General features: G+C 40.5%; 14 protein-coding genes across 14 annotated transcripts; 8 read left to right on the top strand and 6 right to left on the bottom strand.

Annotated features, from left to right (window-relative positions):
- Window positions 1-30: 30 nt before the first annotated feature.
- Window positions 31-6,085, top strand: LOC117186932 (histone H3.v1-like). The gene is made up of 4 exons (XM_033388292.1): window positions 31-479; window positions 1,842-2,419; window positions 3,741-3,948; window positions 5,180-6,085. The coding sequence occupies exons 1-4, from the start codon at window positions 71-73 to the stop codon at window positions 5,599-5,601; spliced, it is 1,617 nt and encodes a 538-aa protein (XP_033244183.1). The 5' UTR covers window positions 31-70; the 3' UTR covers window positions 5,602-6,085.
- Window positions 1,790-2,689, top strand: LOC108156703 (histone H1-like). Its single transcript, XM_017288352.2, has one exon. The coding sequence runs from the start codon at window positions 1,826-1,828 to the stop codon at window positions 2,597-2,599; it is 774 nt and encodes a 257-aa protein (XP_017143841.1). The 5' UTR covers window positions 1,790-1,825; the 3' UTR covers window positions 2,600-2,689.
- On the bottom strand, window positions 2,885-3,449 carry LOC108156706 (histone H2B). The gene has a single exon (XM_017288354.2). The coding sequence runs from the start codon at window positions 3,402-3,404 to the stop codon at window positions 3,033-3,035; it is 372 nt and encodes a 123-aa protein (XP_017143843.1). The 5' UTR covers window positions 3,405-3,449; the 3' UTR covers window positions 2,885-3,032.
- Window positions 3,580-4,073, top strand: LOC108156704 (histone H2A). The gene has a single exon (XM_017288353.2). It carries the CDS (start codon window positions 3,633-3,635, stop codon window positions 4,005-4,007), a length of 375 nt encoding a protein of 124 aa, XP_017143842.2. The 5' UTR covers window positions 3,580-3,632; the 3' UTR covers window positions 4,008-4,073.
- Window positions 4,576-4,994, bottom strand: LOC117187313 (histone H4). Its single transcript, XM_033389686.1, has one exon. It carries the CDS (start codon window positions 4,933-4,935, stop codon window positions 4,624-4,626), a length of 312 nt encoding a protein of 103 aa, XP_033245577.1. The 5' UTR covers window positions 4,936-4,994; the 3' UTR covers window positions 4,576-4,623.
- An 812-nt stretch (window positions 6,086-6,897) lies between the features above and the next one.
- LOC117187290 (histone H1-like) lies at window positions 6,898-7,809 on the top strand. The gene has a single exon (XM_033389661.1). The coding sequence runs from the start codon at window positions 6,946-6,948 to the stop codon at window positions 7,717-7,719; it is 774 nt and encodes a 257-aa protein (XP_033245552.1). The 5' UTR covers window positions 6,898-6,945; the 3' UTR covers window positions 7,720-7,809.
- Window positions 7,810-8,004: 195 nt separating this feature from the next.
- Window positions 8,005-8,569, bottom strand: LOC117187305 (histone H2B). Its single transcript, XM_033389676.1, has one exon. The coding sequence runs from the start codon at window positions 8,522-8,524 to the stop codon at window positions 8,153-8,155; it is 372 nt and encodes a 123-aa protein (XP_033245567.1). The 5' UTR covers window positions 8,525-8,569; the 3' UTR covers window positions 8,005-8,152.
- Window positions 8,570-8,699: 130 nt separating this feature from the next.
- On the top strand, window positions 8,700-9,193 carry LOC117187298 (histone H2A). Its single transcript, XM_033389668.1, has one exon. The coding sequence runs from the start codon at window positions 8,753-8,755 to the stop codon at window positions 9,125-9,127; it is 375 nt and encodes a 124-aa protein (XP_033245559.1). The 5' UTR covers window positions 8,700-8,752; the 3' UTR covers window positions 9,128-9,193.
- A 487-nt stretch (window positions 9,194-9,680) lies between these two features.
- On the bottom strand, window positions 9,681-10,114 carry LOC117187310 (histone H4). The gene has a single exon (XM_033389683.1). The coding sequence runs from the start codon at window positions 10,053-10,055 to the stop codon at window positions 9,744-9,746; it is 312 nt and encodes a 103-aa protein (XP_033245574.1). The 5' UTR covers window positions 10,056-10,114; the 3' UTR covers window positions 9,681-9,743.
- A 156-nt stretch (window positions 10,115-10,270) lies between these two features.
- On the top strand, window positions 10,271-16,325 carry LOC117186931 (histone H3.v1-like). Its single transcript, XM_033388291.1, has 4 exons — window positions 10,271-10,719; window positions 12,082-12,659; window positions 13,981-14,188; window positions 15,420-16,325. Exons 1-4 carry the CDS (start codon window positions 10,311-10,313, stop codon window positions 15,839-15,841), a joined length of 1,617 nt encoding a protein of 538 aa, XP_033244182.1. The 5' UTR covers window positions 10,271-10,310; the 3' UTR covers window positions 15,842-16,325.
- On the top strand, window positions 12,023-12,929 carry LOC117187291 (histone H1-like). Its single transcript, XM_033389662.1, has one exon. It carries the CDS (start codon window positions 12,066-12,068, stop codon window positions 12,837-12,839), a length of 774 nt encoding a protein of 257 aa, XP_033245553.1. The 5' UTR covers window positions 12,023-12,065; the 3' UTR covers window positions 12,840-12,929.
- Window positions 13,125-13,689, bottom strand: LOC117187307 (histone H2B). Its single transcript, XM_033389678.1, has one exon. It carries the CDS (start codon window positions 13,642-13,644, stop codon window positions 13,273-13,275), a length of 372 nt encoding a protein of 123 aa, XP_033245569.1. The 5' UTR covers window positions 13,645-13,689; the 3' UTR covers window positions 13,125-13,272.
- Window positions 13,820-14,313, top strand: LOC117187301 (histone H2A). Its single transcript, XM_033389671.1, has one exon. It carries the CDS (start codon window positions 13,873-13,875, stop codon window positions 14,245-14,247), a length of 375 nt encoding a protein of 124 aa, XP_033245562.1. The 5' UTR covers window positions 13,820-13,872; the 3' UTR covers window positions 14,248-14,313.
- LOC117187314 (histone H4) lies at window positions 14,801-15,234 on the bottom strand. Its single transcript, XM_033389687.1, has one exon. It carries the CDS (start codon window positions 15,173-15,175, stop codon window positions 14,864-14,866), a length of 312 nt encoding a protein of 103 aa, XP_033245578.1. The 5' UTR covers window positions 15,176-15,234; the 3' UTR covers window positions 14,801-14,863.
- Window positions 16,326-16,986: the final 661 nt, after the last annotated feature.

Raw genomic sequence — 16,986 nt, 5'->3', positions numbered from 1 at the left:
GCTATATAAGTGAGTTGCGGGATTCGGCATCGATTATTACAAATTCAGACTTTGAAAGTGAATAGTGAAAATGGCCCGTACCAAGCAGACTGCTCGTAAATCGACTGGTGGCAAGGCGCCGCGCAAACAACTGGCTACCAAGGCCGCACGTAAAAGTGCTCCAGCAACCGGAGGCGTGAAGAAACCTCATCGCTATCGCCCCGGCACTGTTGCCCTCCGTGAAATCCGTCGCTACCAGAAGAGTACCGAGCTGCTGATCCGCAAACTGCCTTTCCAGCGTTTGGTTCGTGAAATCGCTCAGGATTTCAAAACTGACTTGCGTTTCCAGAGCTCGGCAGTAATGGCACTCCAGGAAGCTAGCGAAGCCTATCTGGTCGGTCTCTTCGAAGATACCAACTTGTGCGCCATCCATGCCAAGCGTGTCACAATCATGCCCAAGGACATCCAACTGGCCAGACGTATCCGTGGCGAGCGTGCTTAAGTTGATATTTCTTCGTCAGGCGCATATAAATTTCATACAAATCGGTCCTTTTCAGGACCACAAAATAATTTTCAATGAGATTTTTTATTTCTGCATACTCGTACTATTTTTCCCAAATAAAATATTTGTAATTTTGTCTTTGCTTTGTGCTAGAGCGTTGGTTTAGATACAAAACAGAATTGGGAGAATACCGTATACGATCCGTATTAAATGTATAGTTAGACGAATGTTTTGACATCTTCGGGTTTTTCATTAAAGAATTTTGCTGATTGTAAGAATTCTAAAAGGGGGACAACATTTGTGTATGGTTAAATTGCGGCGATATATATCATTTCTATGTATTTGGGAAAGAAAAAATATATTTTTGTTGCGAGGTGATAAACCTATCAGAAACAAACAGCTAGAGCTGTGGAACTAGAATAGAATACAAACCCTTTTAACGTAATTTTAGATTTTTCCAATGACCAATAAATTGCATTTGATATTTTTCGAATCTACTACTGGTATACTCGTATGCAATAAATGGTCGTTATAAATGAAAATATATGAAAATCTTCAACAAAAGTAAATGAAATATGTTCTTAAGATTCGTATAAATTGGTATAGACAATAAAATTTACGTAAAATTTATTTTTTCGATTTTTACTTTGAGATGAACTTAATTTGTAGTGCTATGTGGGTAAGAAAGTATGTTATTATTGGGTAAATATTGGCAAAAATGGATCAGAAATAATATAAAATTGAAAATCGTGTTCATTTCCTTAAGAAAAATGGCTTTAAACAATATATTTTTAAACATTTATATTTTTTGACCCCTAAATTCAATGTTGAACATATCCAGAAAGTGGTCTTTTTGTACTCGATAGGGTTATCTTCAAAACGATTTTAAAATACCATACTAAACGATATGTGAATATATGTTTATTGTCTCTTAAAGTAAATTAATCAAATTTTATGTTTCAAAAAAAAGTTTAGCAAAATGAGCCAGCATTGTTATTTATTAATATCATTGAATCCAAAATATAAGAGTTGGATAACTAGTTGTCAAAGTTTGCACAATTATTAAAAATCGATGATGGACGATATTCACAAAATAAATGATTTACAGTAATATTTGAAATATTTAACAATATGAATCAATGAAAATATATTTCAATTATTTAATAGTTATATATAGAAAAGCAAAAATAAGACAGACGTTCAATGAAACTTCTAACAAACAAATCACCAATGCTAAAATCATCTTCGTACTGCCCTTCTACTCGCTTCTCATTCGAACGAGGGACCATAGCCCAGGTCCCCAACGGCGTTTTTTCATTGAAAAGTGTAATTTTGTAAAGAATAATGTCCGATTCTGCAGTTGCAACATCCGCGTCTCCAGTGGCTGCTCCACCAGTACCAGCGGAGAAGAAGGTGGCCGCCAAAAAGGCATCTGGATCCGCTGCTGCTACTGCAAAGGCAAAGAAGCCCACAGCTCCACCATCGCATCCCCCAACTCAGCAAATGGTTGACGCTTCGATTAAGAGCTTGAAGGAACGTGGCGGCTCATCGCTTTTGGCAATCAAGAAATATATTACTGCCGAATACAAATGCGATGCCCAGAAACTGGCCCCATTTATCAAGAAGTACTTGAAGTCGGCCGTTGCCAATGGAAAGCTGATCCAAACAAAGGGAAAGGGTGCATCTGGTTCGTTCAAGCTGTCGGCTTCCGCCAAAAAGGAGCCCAAGCCAAAGGTTGCATCTGTCGAGAAGAAAGTTAAAAGTAAGAAGGTGGCGTCATCGTCGTCGGCGGCAACCAAGAAGACAGCAAGCCCTAAAAAAGCAGCCGCTGCCGGTGACAAGAAACTAAAGGTGAAGAAGTCAGTCGCCACCAAGAAGACCGCCGAGAAGAAGAAAACTGAGAAGGCAAAGGCTAAGGATGCGAAGATAACTGGAACCGTGAAGGCGAAGCCAGCAGCGACAAAGGCCAAGTCGAGCCCAGCAAAACCAAAGCCAAAGCCAAAAGCAAAGGCTGTAGCTGCAGCGGCATCTGTCAAGCCCAAGAAGACAACGAAGAAGCCAGCAGCTCCCGCCACTGTAAAGAAGCCGAAAGCCAAGACGACAGCGGCCAAAAAGTAAAGTGTGAAACTGTACACGTTGGTGTACAAGGTCGCATTCGAAATTTTAGATGTATCCGTCTGAAATTGATTTAAACAAGCCCTTTTCAGGGCTACAAAACTATATTCAAAAGAGATACAAATTATCGAGCCTTGTCTTGCATACATACGAGTATGCTATAGATATTTAATATTTAGCATCCAGTTCAAACGTTATTCAAAGAGTTATTCGGAATGCATTTTTCCCGAACCGAATCAAATACGTACATATGTATGTATGAAAAACCGTTTACACAGACGCTGTATCTCAGAGGTCGGCAATTGAATAAAATTTTTATTGTATTGTGCATATATTTCTTGCATATCGATGAAATTATATATTGAAAATGGAATTTCTTTGGAAGAACATTTTGTGGCCCTGAAAAGGGCCTTTTTGGGTTTTGTTCGAAACCAATTTACTTGGAGCTGGTGTACTTGGTGACAGCCTTGGTTCCCTCACTAACAGCGTGCTTGGCCAGCTCTCCCGGCAGCAGCAGGCGCACAGCCGTTTGGATTTCCCGACTGGTGATGGTTGAGCGCTTGTTGTAATGAGCCAAGCGAGACGCCTCGGCAGCAATGCGCTCGAAGATGTCATTTACAAAGCTGTTCATGATGCTCATCGCTTTCGACGAAATACCAGTGTCAGGATGGACTTGCTTCAGAACTTTGTAAATATAGATGGCATAGCTCTCCTTCCTCTTGCGCTTCTTCTTCTTGTCGTTCTTGGTGATGTTCTTCTGAGCCTTTCCAGCCTTTTTGGCTGCCTTTCCACTAGTCTTGGGAGGCATTTTTCACTTCACTTTATGTAAAACACTTAATGTGTTTGAACGGACTGGGCTCAGAACCTTATAGTTTTATTCGAGTAGTCTGTTCAGGTTTAACATACATTTCGTAGCGGGCGAAAACCCACCCCTTGGTTGAGCGCTCATGCAGTCGGAAAAGGTATAAATATGGCGTTCTGTGGCTTTGGACAACATTCGTGTGTGAACAGTGAAAAAGAAAAGGAATCTATTAACATGTCTGGTCGTGGTAAAGGTGGCAAAGTGAAGGGAAAGGCAAAGTCTCGGTCGAACCGTGCTGGTCTTCAGTTCCCTGTTGGTCGTATTCATCGTCTACTTCGCAAGGGCAACTATGCCGAGCGTGTCGGTGCCGGCGCTCCCGTTTACCTGGCTGCCGTGATGGAATACTTGGCCGCTGAAGTTCTCGAGTTGGCTGGCAATGCTGCCCGTGATAACAAGAAGACGAGAATTATCCCTCGCCATCTGCAGCTGGCCATCCGCAACGATGAGGAGTTGAACAAACTGCTCTCAGGCGTCACCATTGCTCAGGGTGGTGTGTTGCCCAACATCCAGGCCGTTCTGCTGCCCAAGAAGACCGAGAAGAAGGCATAAATGTTCCAATAGCAAAAACAATTTACATTCTTGTACAATATATAAACCAAAACGTCCTTTTCAGGACGACCAAACTATGACTAAAGAATTAAGAGAATTTTCATAATTTATTATCATTCATTATTATCAGTTAAAATAAAATGCACATATTTCTGCAGGCCAAACACGCATATTTTTCTTTTTTTTGGTACAGGGCCTAAAAGAAAGTACAGTTGCGTCCGACTCATCTGAACAACGGATGAAATTCAATGTTTGCTTGCCAAGAAAGAACCCAAATTTTACCTACCTACCCATGTTTCTACCCAAGTTTATCTACGAGAATACTTTCGACCAAAAAGTTCCCATCTTGGAAAGATGGCTGAACATTTAGACTGAAAGAAAGAAAAACACTATATGCAGCGCACATACATACATAGTAGATGGGAATTGCGTATTGCAATCAATGACTCGACAATCAATTCATTTTTTCTTTCATTATTCTGCTTTTACTTCACTATTATCAAGTACGATTCATGATTTTGAAAATATGTCTCTCTTCTAGATTATTTTGTGGTCCTGAAAAGGACCGATTGTTTAATTTATGGTTACTTTTGAACAGCAGACTGTGCAGATTTTCTTAACCGCCGAAACCGTACAGCGTGCGGCCTTGTCTCTTCAGAGCATACACAACATCCATGGCTGTGACTGTCTTCCTCTTGGCATGTTCGGTGTAGGTGACGGCATCACGGATAACGTTTTCCAAAAACACTTTCAGCACTCCACGAGTTTCCTCGTAGATGAGTCCCGAGATACGTTTTACACCGCCACGACGAGCCAAACGGCGGATAGCGGGCTTCGTGATACCCTGGATGTTATCACGCAGAACCTTGCGATGACGCTTAGCGCCTCCCTTTCCCAAGCCTTTGCCACCTTTACCACGACCAGTCATTTTCTTTCACTATGTTGTTTCACTTTACGACACGAAGAACGAATGCCATCCACATTTTGTATCGCTTGTATTTATACAAAACACCATCAAAACACGAGTGAGTCCGAATGATATGTGCATCTCGCTCGTGAAATGAAATAGCATGCTTCGGCAACTCTCTCGTTTCAACCCTCCACCAGAAGAATGCTATATAAGTGAGTTGCGGGATTCGGCATCGATTATTACAAATTCAGACTTTGAAAGTGAATAGTGAAAATGGCCCGTACCAAGCAGACTGCTCGTAAATCGACTGGTGGCAAGGCGCCGCGCAAACAACTGGCTACCAAGGCCGCACGTAAAAGTGCTCCAGCAACCGGAGGCGTGAAGAAACCTCATCGCTATCGCCCCGGCACTGTTGCCCTCCGTGAAATCCGTCGCTACCAGAAGAGTACCGAGCTGCTGATCCGCAAACTGCCTTTCCAGCGTTTGGTTCGTGAAATCGCTCAGGATTTCAAAACTGACTTGCGTTTCCAGAGCTCGGCAGTAATGGCACTCCAGGAAGCTAGCGAAGCCTATCTGGTCGGTCTCTTCGAAGATACCAACTTGTGCGCCATCCATGCCAAGCGTGTCACAATCATGCCCAAGGACATCCAACTGGCCAGACGTATCCGTGGCGAGCGTGCTTAAGTTGATATTTCTTCGTCAGGCGCATATAAATTTCATACAAATCGGTCCTTTTCAGGACCACAAAATAATTTTCAATGAGATTTTTTATTTCTGCATACTCGTACTATTTTTCCCAAATAAAATATTTGTAATTTTGTCTTTGCTTTGTGCTAGAGCGTTGGTTTAGATACAAAACAGAATTGGGAGAATACCGTATACGATCCGTATTAAATGTATAGTTAGACGAATGTTTTGACATCTTCGGGTTTTTCATTAAAGAATTTTGCTGATTGTAAGAATTCTAAAAGGGGGACAACATTTGTGTATGGTTAAATTGCGGCGATATATATCATTTCTATGTATTTGGGAAAGAAAAAATATATTTTTGTTGCGAGGTGATAAACCTATCAGAAACAAACAGCTAGAGCTGTGGAACTAGAATAGAATACAAACCCTTTTAACGTAATTTTAGATTTTTCCAATGACCAATAAATTGCATTTGATATTTTTCGAATCTACTACTGGTATACTCGTATGCAATAAATGGTCGTTATAAATGAAAATATATGAAAATCTTCAACAAAAGTAAATGAAATATGTTCTTAAGATTCGTATAAATTGGTATAGACAATAAAATTTACGTAAAATTTATTTTTTCGATTTTTACTTTGAGATGAACTTAATTTGTAGTGCTATGTGGGTAAGAAAGTATGTTATTATTGGGTAAATATTGGCAAAAATGGATCAGAAATAATATAAAATTGAAAATCGTGTTCATTTCCTTAAGAAAAATGGCTTTAAACAATATATTTTTAAACATTTATATTTTTTGACCCCTAAATTCAATGTTGAACATATCCAGAAAGTGGTCTTTTTGTACTCGATAGGGTTATCTTCAAAACGATTTTAAAATACCATACTAAACGATATGTGAATATATGTTTATTGTCTCTTAAAGTAAATTAATCAAATTTTATGTTTCAAAAAAAAGTTTAGCAAAATGAGCCAGCATTGTTATTTATTAATATCATTGAATCCAAAATATAAGAGTTGGATAACTAGTTGTCAAAGTTTGCACAATTATTAAAAATCGATGATGGACGATATTCACAAAATAAATGATTTACAGTAATATTTGAAATATTTAACAATATGAATCAATGAAAATATATTTCAATTATTTAATAGTTATATATAGAAAAGCAAAAATAAGACAGACGTTCAATGAAACTTCTAACAAACAAATCACCAATGCTAAAATCATCTTCGTACTGCCCTTCTACTCGCTTCTCATTCGAACGAGGGACCATAGCCCAGGTCCCCAACGGCGTTTTTTCATTGAAAAGTGTAATTTTGTAAAGAATAATGTCCGATTCTGCAGTTGCAACATCCGCGTCTCCAGTGGCTGCTCCACCAGTACCAGCGGAGAAGAAGGTGGCCGCCAAAAAGGCATCTGGATCCGCTGCTGCTACTGCAAAGGCAAAGAAGCCCACAGCTCCACCATCGCATCCCCCAACTCAGCAAATGGTTGACGCTTCGATTAAGAGCTTGAAGGAACGTGGCGGCTCATCGCTTTTGGCAATCAAGAAATATATTACTTCCGAATACAAATGCGATGCCCAGAAACTGGCCCCATTTATCAAGAAGTACTTGAAGTCGGCCGTTGCCAATGGAAAGCTGATCCAAACAAAGGGAAAGGGTGCATCTGGTTCGTTCAAGCTGTCGGCTTCCGCCAAAAAGGAGCCCAAGCCAAAGGTTGCATCTGTCGAGAAGAAAGTTAAAAGTAAGAAGGTGGCTTCATCGTCGTCGGCGGCAACCAAGAAGACAGCAAGCCCTAAAAAAGCAGCCGCTGCCGGTGACAAGAAACTAAAGGTGAAGAAGTCAGTCGCCACCAAGAAGACCGCCGAGAAGAAGAAAACTGAGAAGGCAAAGGCTAAGGATGCGAAGATAACTGGAACCGTGAAGGCGAAGCCAGCAGCGACAAAGGCCAAGTCGAGCCCAGCAAAACCAAAGCCAAAGCCAAAAGCAAAGGCTGTAGCTGCAGCGGCATCTGTCAAGCCCAAGAAGACAACGAAGAAGCCAGCAGCTCCCGCCACTGTAAAGAAGCCGAAAGCCAAGACGACAGCGGCCAAAAAGTAAAGTGTGAAACTGTACACGTTGGTGTACAAGGTCGCATTCGAAATTTTAGATGTATCCGTCTGAAATTGATTTAAACAAGCCCTTTTCAGGGCTACAAAACTATATTCAAAAGAGATACAAATTATCGAGCCTTGTCTTGCATACATACGAGTATGCTATAGATATTTAATATTTAGCATCCAGTTCAAACGTTATTCAAAGAGTTATTCGGAATGCATTTTTCCCGAACCGAATCAAATACGTACATATGTATGTATGAAAAACCGTTTACACAGACGCTGTATCTCAGAGGTCGGCAATTGAATAAAATTTTTATTGTATTGTGCATATATTTCTTGCATATCGATGAAATTATATATTGAAAATGGAATTTCTTTGGAAGAACATTTTGTGGCCCTGAAAAGGGCCTTTTTGGGTTTTGTTCGAAACCAATTTACTTGGAGCTGGTGTACTTGGTGACAGCCTTGGTTCCCTCACTAACAGCGTGCTTGGCCAGCTCTCCCGGCAGCAGCAGGCGCACAGCCGTTTGGATTTCCCGACTGGTGATGGTTGAGCGCTTGTTGTAATGAGCCAAGCGAGACGCCTCGGCAGCAATGCGCTCGAAGATGTCATTTACAAAGCTGTTCATGATGCTCATCGCTTTCGACGAAATACCAGTGTCAGGATGGACTTGCTTCAGAACTTTGTAAATATAGATGGCATAGCTCTCCTTCCTCTTGCGCTTCTTCTTCTTGTCGTTCTTGGTGATGTTCTTCTGAGCCTTTCCAGCCTTTTTGGCTGCCTTTCCACTAGTCTTGGGAGGCATTTTTCACTTCACTTTATGTAAAACACTTAATGTGTTTGAACGGACTGGGCTCAGAACCTTATAGTTTTATTCGAGTAGTCTGTTCAGGTTTAACATACATTTCGTAGCGGGCGAAAACCCACCCCTTGGTTGAGCGCTCATGCAGTCGGAAAAGGTATAAATATGGCGTTTTGTGGGTTTGGACAACATTCGTGTGTGAACAGTGAAAAAGAAAAGGAATCTATTAACATGTCTGGTCGTGGTAAAGGTGGCAAAGTGAAGGGAAAGGCAAAGTCTCGGTCGAACCGTGCTGGTCTTCAGTTCCCTGTTGGTCGTATTCATCGTCTACTTCGCAAGGGCAACTATGCCGAGCGTGTCGGTGCCGGCGCTCCCGTTTACCTGGCTGCCGTGATGGAATACTTGGCCGCTGAAGTTCTCGAGTTGGCTGGCAATGCTGCCCGTGATAACAAGAAGACGAGAATTATCCCTCGCCATCTGCAGCTGGCCATCCGCAACGATGAGGAGTTGAACAAACTGCTCTCAGGCGTCACCATTGCTCAGGGTGGTGTGTTGCCCAACATCCAGGCCGTTCTGCTGCCCAAGAAGACCGAGAAGAAGGCATAAATGTTCCAATAGCAAAAACAATTTACATTCTTGTACAATATATAAACCAAAACGTCCTTTTCAGGACGACCAAACTATGACTAAAGAATTAAGAGAATTTTCATAATTTATTATCATTCATTATTATCAGTTAAAATAAAATGCACATATTTCTGCAGGCCAAACACGCATATTTTTCTTTTTTTTGGTACAGGGCCTAAAAGAAAGTACAGTTCCGTCCGACTCATCTGAACAACGGATGCAATTCAATGTTTGCTTGCCAAGAAAGAACCCAAATTTTACCTACCTACCCATGTTTCTACCCAAGTTTATCTACGAGAATACTTTCGACCAAAAAGTTCCCATCTTGGAAAGATGGCTGAACATTTAGACTGAAAGAAAGAAAAACACTATATGCAGCGCACATACATACATAGTAGATGGGAATTGCGTATTGCAATCAATGACTCGACAATCAATTCATTTTTTTTTTCATTATTCTGCTTTTACTTCACTATTATCAAGTACGATTCATGATTTTGAAAATATGTCTCTCTTCTAGATTATTTTGTGGTCCTGAAAAGGACCGATTGTTTAATTTATGGTTACTTTTGAACAGCAGACTATGCAGATTTTCTTAACCGCCGAAACCGTACAGCGTGCGGCCTTGTCTCTTCAGAGCATACACAACATCCATGGCTGTGACTGTCTTCCTCTTGGCATGTTCGGTGTAGGTGACGGCATCACGGATAACGTTTTCCAAAAACACTTTCAGCACTCCACGAGTTTCCTCGTAGATGAGTCCCGAGATACGTTTTACACCGCCACGACGAGCCAAACGGCGGATAGCGGGCTTCGTGATACCCTGGATGTTATCACGCAGAACCTTGCGATGACGCTTAGCGCCTCCCTTTCCCAAGCCTTTGCCACCTTTACCACGACCAGTCATTTTCTTTCACTATGTTGTTTCACTTTACGACACGAAGAACGAATGCCATCCACATTTTGTATCGCTTGTATTTATACAAAACACCATCAAAACACGAGTGAGTCCGAATGATATGTGCATCTCGCTCGTGAAATGAAATAGCATGCTTCGGCAACTCTCTCGTTTCAACCCTCCACCAGAAGAATGCTATATAAGTGAGTTGCGGGATTCGGCATCGATTATTACAAATTCAGACTTTGAAAGTGAATAGTGAAAATGGCCCGTACCAAGCAGACTGCTCGTAAATCGACTGGTGGCAAGGCGCCGCGCAAACAACTGGCTACCAAGGCCGCACGTAAAAGTGCTCCAGCAACCGGAGGCGTGAAGAAACCTCATCGCTATCGCCCCGGCACTGTTGCCCTCCGTGAAATCCGTCGCTACCAGAAGAGTACCGAGCTGCTGATCCGCAAACTGCCTTTCCAGCGTTTGGTTCGTGAAATCGCTCAGGATTTCAAAACTGACTTGCGTTTCCAGAGCTCGGCAGTAATGGCACTCCAGGAAGCTAGCGAAGCCTATCTGGTCGGTCTCTTCGAAGATACCAACTTGTGCGCCATCCATGCCAAGCGTGTCACAATCATGCCCAAGGACATCCAACTGGCCAGACGTATCCGTGGCGAGCGTGCTTAAGTTGATATTTCTTCGTCAGGCGCATATAAATTTCATACAAATCGGTCCTTTTCAGGACCACAAAATAATTTTCAATGAGATTTTTTATTTCTGCATACTCGTACTATTTTTCCCAAATAAAATATTTGTAATTTTGTCTTTGCTTTGTGCTAGAGCGTTGGTTTAGATACAAAACAGAATTGGGAGAATACCGTATACGATCCGTATTAAATGTATAGTTAGACGAATGTTTTGACATCTTCGGGTTTTTCATTAAAGAATTTTGCTGATTGTAAGAATTCTAAAAGGGGGACAACATTTGTGTATGGTTAAATTGCGGCGATATATATAATTTCTATGTATTTGGGAAAGAAAAAATATATTTTTGTTGCGAGGTGATAAACCTATCAGAAACAAACAGCTAGAGCTGTGGAACTAGAATAGAATACAAACCCTTTTAACGTAATTTTAGATTTTTCCAATGACCAATAAATTGCATTTGATATTTTTCGAATCTACTACTGGTATACTCGTATGCAATAAATGGTCGTTATAAATGAAAATATATGAAAATCTTCAACAAAAGTAAATGAAATATGTTCTTAAGATTCGTATAAATTGGTATAGACAATAAAATTTACGTAAAATTTATTTTTTCGATTTTTACTTTGAGATGAACTTAATTTGTAGTGCTATGTGGGTAAGAAAGTATGTTATTATTGGGTAAATATTGGCAAAAATGGATCAGAAATAATATAAAATTGAAAATCGTGTTCATTTCCTTAAGAAAAATGGCTTTAAACAATATATTTTTAAACATTTATATTTTTTGACCCCTAAATTCAATGTTGAACATATCCAGAAAGTGGTCTTTTTGTACTCGATAGGGTTATCTTCAAAACGATTTTAAAATACCATACTAAACGATATGTGAATATATGTTTATTGTCTCTTAAAGTAAATTAATCAAATTTTATGTTTAAAAAAAAAGTTTAGCAAAATGAGCCAGCATTGTTATTTATTAATATCATTGAATCCAAAATATAAGAGTTGGATAACTAGTTGTCAAAGTTTGCACAATTATTAAAAATCGATGATGGACGATATTCACAAAATAAATGATTTACAGTAATATTTGAAATATTTAACAATATGAATCAATGAAAATATATTTCAATTATTTAATAGTTATATATAGAAAAGCAAAAATAAGACAGACGTTCAATGAAACTTCTAACAAACAAATCACCAATGCTAAAATCATCTTCGTACTGCCCTTCTACTCGCTTCTCATTCGAACGAGGGACCATAGCCCAGGTCCCCAACGGCGTTTTTTCATTGAAAAGTGTAATTTTGTAAAGAATAATGTCCGATTCTGCAGTTGCAACATCCGCGTCTCCAGTGGCTGCTCCACCAGTACCAGCGGAGAAGAAGGTGGCCGCCAAAAAGGCATCTGGATCCGCTGCTGCTACTGCAAAGGCAAAGAAGCCCACAGCTCCACCATCGCATCCCCCAACTCAGGAAATGGTTGACGCTTCGATTAAGAGCTTGAAGGAACGTGGCGGCTCATCGCTTTTGGCAATCAAGAAATATATTACTTCCGAATACAAATGCGATGCCCAGAAACTGGCCCCATTTATCAAGAAGTACTTGAAGTCGGCCGTTGCCAATGGAAAGCTGATCCAAACAAAGGGAAAGGGTGCATCTGGTTCGTTCAAGCTGTCGGCTTCCGCCAAAAAGGAGCCCAAGCCAAAGGTTGCATCTGTCGAGAAGAAAGTTAAAAGTAAGAAGGTGGCTTCATCGTCGTCGGCGGCAACCAAGAAGACAGCAAGCCCTAAAAAAGCAGCCGCTGCCGGTGACAAGAAACTAAAGGTGAAGAAGTCAGTCGCCACCAAGAAGACCGCCGAGAAGAAGAAAACTGAGAAGGCAAAGGCTAAGGATGCGAAGATAACTGGAACCGTGAAGGCGAAGCCAGCAGCGACAAAGGCCAAGTCGAGCCCAGCAAAACCAAAGCCAAAGCCAAAAGCAAAGGCTGTAGCTGCAGCGGCATCTGTCAAGCCCAAGAAGACAACGAAGAAGCCAGCAGCTCCCGCCACTGTAAAGAAGCCGAAAGCCAAGACGACAGCGGCCAAAAAGTAAAGTGTGAAACTGTACACGTTGGTGTACAAGGTCGCATTCGAAATTTTAGATGTATCCGTCTGAAATTGATTTAAACAAGCCCTTTTCAGGGCTACAAAACTATATTCAAAAGAGATACAAATTATCGAGCCTTGTCTTGCATACATACGAGTATGCTATAGATATTTAATATTTAGCATCCAGTTCAAACGTTATTCAAAGAGTTATTCGGAATGCATTTTTCCCGAACCGAATCAAATACGTACATATGTATGTATGAAAAACCGTTTACACAGACGCTGTATCTCAGAGGTCGGCAATTGAATAAAATTTTTATTGTATTGTGCATATATTTCTTGCATATCGATGAAATTATATATTGAAAATGGAATTTCTTTGGAAGAACATTTTGTGGCCCTGAAAAGGGCCTTTTTGGGTTTTGTTCGAAACCAATTTACTTGGAGCTGGTGTACTTGGTGACAGCCTTGGTTCCCTCACTAACAGCGTGCTTGGCCAGCTCTCCCGGCAGCAGCAGGCGCACAGCCGTTTGGATTTCCCGACTGGTGATGGTTGAGCGCTTGTTGTAATGAGCCAAGCGAGACGCCTCGGCAGCAATGCGCTCGAAGATGTCATTTACAAAGCTGTTCATGATGCTCATCGCTTTCGACGAAATACCAGTGTCAGGATGGACTTGCTTCAGAACTTTGTAAATATAGATGGCATAGCTCTCCTTCCTCTTGCGCTTCTTCTTCTTGTCGTTCTTGGTGATGTTCTTCTGAGCCTTTCCAGCCTTTTTGGCTGCCTTTCCACTAGTCTTGGGAGGCATTTTTCACTTCACTTTATGTAAAACACTTAATGTGTTTGAACGGACTGGGCTCAGAACCTTATAGTTTTATTCGAGTAGTCTGTTCAGGTTTAACATACATTTCGTAGCGGGCGAAAACCCACCCCTTGGTTGAGCGCTCATGCAGTCGGAAAAGGTATAAATATGGCGTTCTGTGGCTTTGGACAACATTCGTGTGTGAACAGTGAAAAAGAAAAGGAATCTATTAACATGTCTGGTCGTGGTAAAGGTGGCAAAGTGAAGGGAAAGGCAAAGTCTCGGTCGAACCGTGCTGGTCTTCAGTTCCCTGTTGGTCGTATTCATCGTCTACTTCGCAAGGGCAACTATGCCGAGCGTGTCGGTGCCGGCGCTCCCGTTTACCTGGCTGCCGTGATGGAATACTTGGCCGCTGAAGTTCTCGAGTTGGCTGGCAATGCTGCCCGTGATAACAAGAAGACGAGAATTATCCCTCGCCATCTGCAGCTGGCCATCCGCAACGATGAGGAGTTGAACAAACTGCTCTCAGGCGTCACCATTGCTCAGGGTGGTGTGTTGCCCAACATCCAGGCCGTTCTGCTGCCCAAGAAGACCGAGAAGAAGGCATAAATGTTCCAATAGCAAAAACAATTTACATTCTTGTACAATATATAAACCAAAACGTCCTTTTCAGGACGACCAAACTATGACTAAAGAATTAAGAGAATTTTCATAATTTATTATCATTCATTATTATCACTTAAAATAAAATGCACATATTTCTGCAGGCCAAACACGCATATTTTTCTTTTTTTTGGTACAGGGCCTAAAAGAAAGTACAGTTCCGTCCGACTCATCTGAACAACGGATGCAATTCAATGTTTGCTTGCCAAGAAAGAACCCAAATTTTACCTACCTACCCATGTTTCTACCCAAGTTTATCTACGAGAATACTTTCGACCAAAAAGTTCCCATCTTGGAAAGATGGCTGAACATTTAGACTGAAAGAAAGAAAAACACTATATGCAGCGCACATACATACATAGTAGATGGGAATTGCGTATTGCAATCAATGACTCGACAATCAATTCATTTTTTTTTTCATTATTCTGCTTTTACTTCACTATTATCAAGTACGATTCATGATTTTGAAAATATGTCTCTCTTCAAGATTATTTTGTGGTCCTGAAAAGGACCGATTGTTTAATTTATGGTTACTTTTGAACAGCAGACTATGCAGATTTTCTTAACCGCCGAAACCGTACAGCGTGCGGCCTTGTCTCTTCAGAGCATACACAACATCCATGGCTGTGACTGTCTTCCTCTTGGCATGTTCGGTGTAGGTGACGGCATCACGGATAACGTTTTCCAAAAACACTTTCAGCACTCCACGAGTTTCCTCGTAGATGAGTCCCGAGATACGTTTTACACCGCCACGACGAGCCAAACGGCGGATAGCGGGCTTCGTGATACCCTGGATGTTATCACGCAGAACCTTGCGATGACGCTTAGCGCCTCCCTTTCCCAAGCCTTTGCCACCTTTACCACGACCAGTCATTTTCTTTCACTATGTTGTTTCACTTTACGACACGAAGAACGAATGCCATCCACATTTTGTATCGCTTGTATTTATACAAAACACCATCAAAACACGAGTGAGTCCGAATGATATGTGCATCTCGCTCGTGAAATGAAATAGCATGCTTCGGCAACTCTCTCGTTTCAACCCTCCACCAGAAGAATGCTATATAAGTGAGTTGCGGGATTCGGCATCGATTATTACAAATTCAGACTTTGAAAGTGAATAGTGAAAATGGCCCGTACCAAGCAGACTGCTCGTAAATCGACTGGTGGCAAGGCGCCGCGCAAACAACTGGCTACCAAGGCCGCACGTAAAAGTGCTCCAGCAACCGGAGGCGTGAAGAAACCTCATCGCTATCGCCCCGGCACTGTTGCCCTCCGTGAAATCCGTCGCTACCAGAAGAGTACCGAGCTGCTGATCCGCAAACTGCCTTTCCAGCGTTTGGTTCGTGAAATCGCTCAGGATTTCAAAACTGACTTGCGTTTCCAGAGCTCGGCAGTAATGGCACTCCAGGAAGCTAGCGAAGCCTATCTGGTCGGTCTCTTCGAAGATACCAACTTGTGCGCCATCCATGCCAAGCGTGTCACAATCATGCCCAAGGACATCCAACTGGCCAGACGTATCCGTGGCGAGCGTGCTTAAGTTGATATTTCTTCGTCAGGCGCATATAAATTTCATACAAATCGGTCCTTTTCAGGACCACAAAATAATTTTCAATGAGATTTTTTATTTCTGCATACTCGTACTATTTTTCCCAAATAAAATATTTGTAATTTTGTCTTTGCTTTGTGCTAGAGCGTTGGTTTAGATACAAAACAGAATTGGGAGAATACCGTATACGATCCGTATTAAATGTATAGTTAGACGAATGTTTTGACATCTTCGGGTTTTTCATTAAAGAATTTTGCTGATTGTAAGAATTCTAAAAGGGGGACAACATTTGTGTATGGTTAAATTGCGGCGATATATATAATTTCTATGTATTTGGGAAAGAAAAAATATATTTTTGTTGCGAGGTGATAAACCTATCAGAAACAAACAGCTAGAGCTGTGGAACTAGAATAGAATACAAACCCTTTTAACGTAATTTTAGATTTTTCCAATGACCAATAAATTGCATTTGATATTTTTCGAATCTACTACTGGTATACTCGTATGCAATAAATGGTCGTTATAAATGAAAATATATGAAAATCTTCAACAAAAGTAAATGAAATATGTTCTTAAGATTCGTATAAATTGGTATAGACAATAAAATTTACGTAAAATTTATTTTTTCGATTTTTACTTTGAGATGAACTTAATTTGTAGTGCTATGTGGGTAAGAAAGTATGTTATTATTGGGTAAATATTGGCAAAAATGGATCAGAAATAATATAAAATTGAAAATCGTGTTCATTTCCTTAAGAAAAATGGCTTTAAACAATATATTTTTAAACATTTATATTTTTTGACCCCTAAATTCAATGTTGAACATATCCAGAAAGTGGTCTTTTTGTACTCGATAGGGTTATCTTCAAAACGATTTTAAAATACCATACTAAACGATATGTGAATATATGTTTATTGTCTCTTAAAGTAAATTAATCAAATTTTATGTTTAAAAAAAAAGTTTAGCAAAATGAGCCAGCATTGTTATTTATTAATATCATTGAATCCAAAATATAAGAGTTGGATAACTAGTTGTCAAAGTTTGCACAATTATTAAAAATCGATGATGGACGATATTCACAAAATAAATGATTTACAGTAATATTTGAAATATTTAACAATATGAATCAATGAAA

Source organism: Drosophila miranda, chromosome 2, assembly GCF_003369915.1.
Source record: "Drosophila miranda strain MSH22 chromosome 2, D.miranda_PacBio2.1, whole genome shotgun sequence".
Lineage (NCBI taxonomy): Eukaryota > Metazoa > Arthropoda > Insecta > Diptera > Drosophilidae > Drosophila > Drosophila miranda.
The sequence above is the reverse complement of the archived record's forward strand: the minus strand, read 5'-3'. Positions and strand labels throughout refer to the sequence as shown.

Bases quoted from the DNA above. Each gene is read 5' to 3' on its own strand.
- LOC117186932 (XM_033388292.1), top strand. From the start codon at position 71: ATGGCCCGTACCAAGCAGACTGCTCGTAAATCGACTGGTGGCAAGGCG. The intron at 480-1,841 runs AAGTTGATATTT...CCGATTCTGCAG, and splicing joins TATCCGTGGCGAGCGTGCTT to TTGCAACATCCGCGTCTCCA. The intron at 3,949-5,179 runs GTGTGTTGCCCA...GACTTTGAAAGT, and splicing joins CGTCACCATTGCTCAGGGTG to GAATAGTGAAAATGGCCCGT.
- LOC108156703 (XM_017288352.2), top strand. From the start codon at position 1,826: ATGTCCGATTCTGCAGTTGCAACATCCGCGTCTCCAGTGGCTGCTCCA.
- LOC108156706 (XM_017288354.2), bottom strand. From the start codon at position 3,404: ATGCCTCCCAAGACTAGTGGAAAGGCAGCCAAAAAGGCTGGAAAGGCT.
- LOC108156704 (XM_017288353.2), top strand. From the start codon at position 3,633: ATGTCTGGTCGTGGTAAAGGTGGCAAAGTGAAGGGAAAGGCAAAGTCT.
- LOC117187313 (XM_033389686.1), bottom strand. From the start codon at position 4,935: ATGACTGGTCGTGGTAAAGGTGGCAAAGGCTTGGGAAAGGGAGGCGCT.
- LOC117187290 (XM_033389661.1), top strand. From the start codon at position 6,946: ATGTCCGATTCTGCAGTTGCAACATCCGCGTCTCCAGTGGCTGCTCCA.
- LOC117187305 (XM_033389676.1), bottom strand. From the start codon at position 8,524: ATGCCTCCCAAGACTAGTGGAAAGGCAGCCAAAAAGGCTGGAAAGGCT.
- LOC117187298 (XM_033389668.1), top strand. From the start codon at position 8,753: ATGTCTGGTCGTGGTAAAGGTGGCAAAGTGAAGGGAAAGGCAAAGTCT.
- LOC117187310 (XM_033389683.1), bottom strand. From the start codon at position 10,055: ATGACTGGTCGTGGTAAAGGTGGCAAAGGCTTGGGAAAGGGAGGCGCT.
- LOC117186931 (XM_033388291.1), top strand. From the start codon at position 10,311: ATGGCCCGTACCAAGCAGACTGCTCGTAAATCGACTGGTGGCAAGGCG. The intron at 10,720-12,081 runs AAGTTGATATTT...CCGATTCTGCAG, and splicing joins TATCCGTGGCGAGCGTGCTT to TTGCAACATCCGCGTCTCCA. The intron at 14,189-15,419 runs GTGTGTTGCCCA...GACTTTGAAAGT, and splicing joins CGTCACCATTGCTCAGGGTG to GAATAGTGAAAATGGCCCGT.
- LOC117187291 (XM_033389662.1), top strand. From the start codon at position 12,066: ATGTCCGATTCTGCAGTTGCAACATCCGCGTCTCCAGTGGCTGCTCCA.
- LOC117187307 (XM_033389678.1), bottom strand. From the start codon at position 13,644: ATGCCTCCCAAGACTAGTGGAAAGGCAGCCAAAAAGGCTGGAAAGGCT.
- LOC117187301 (XM_033389671.1), top strand. From the start codon at position 13,873: ATGTCTGGTCGTGGTAAAGGTGGCAAAGTGAAGGGAAAGGCAAAGTCT.
- LOC117187314 (XM_033389687.1), bottom strand. From the start codon at position 15,175: ATGACTGGTCGTGGTAAAGGTGGCAAAGGCTTGGGAAAGGGAGGCGCT.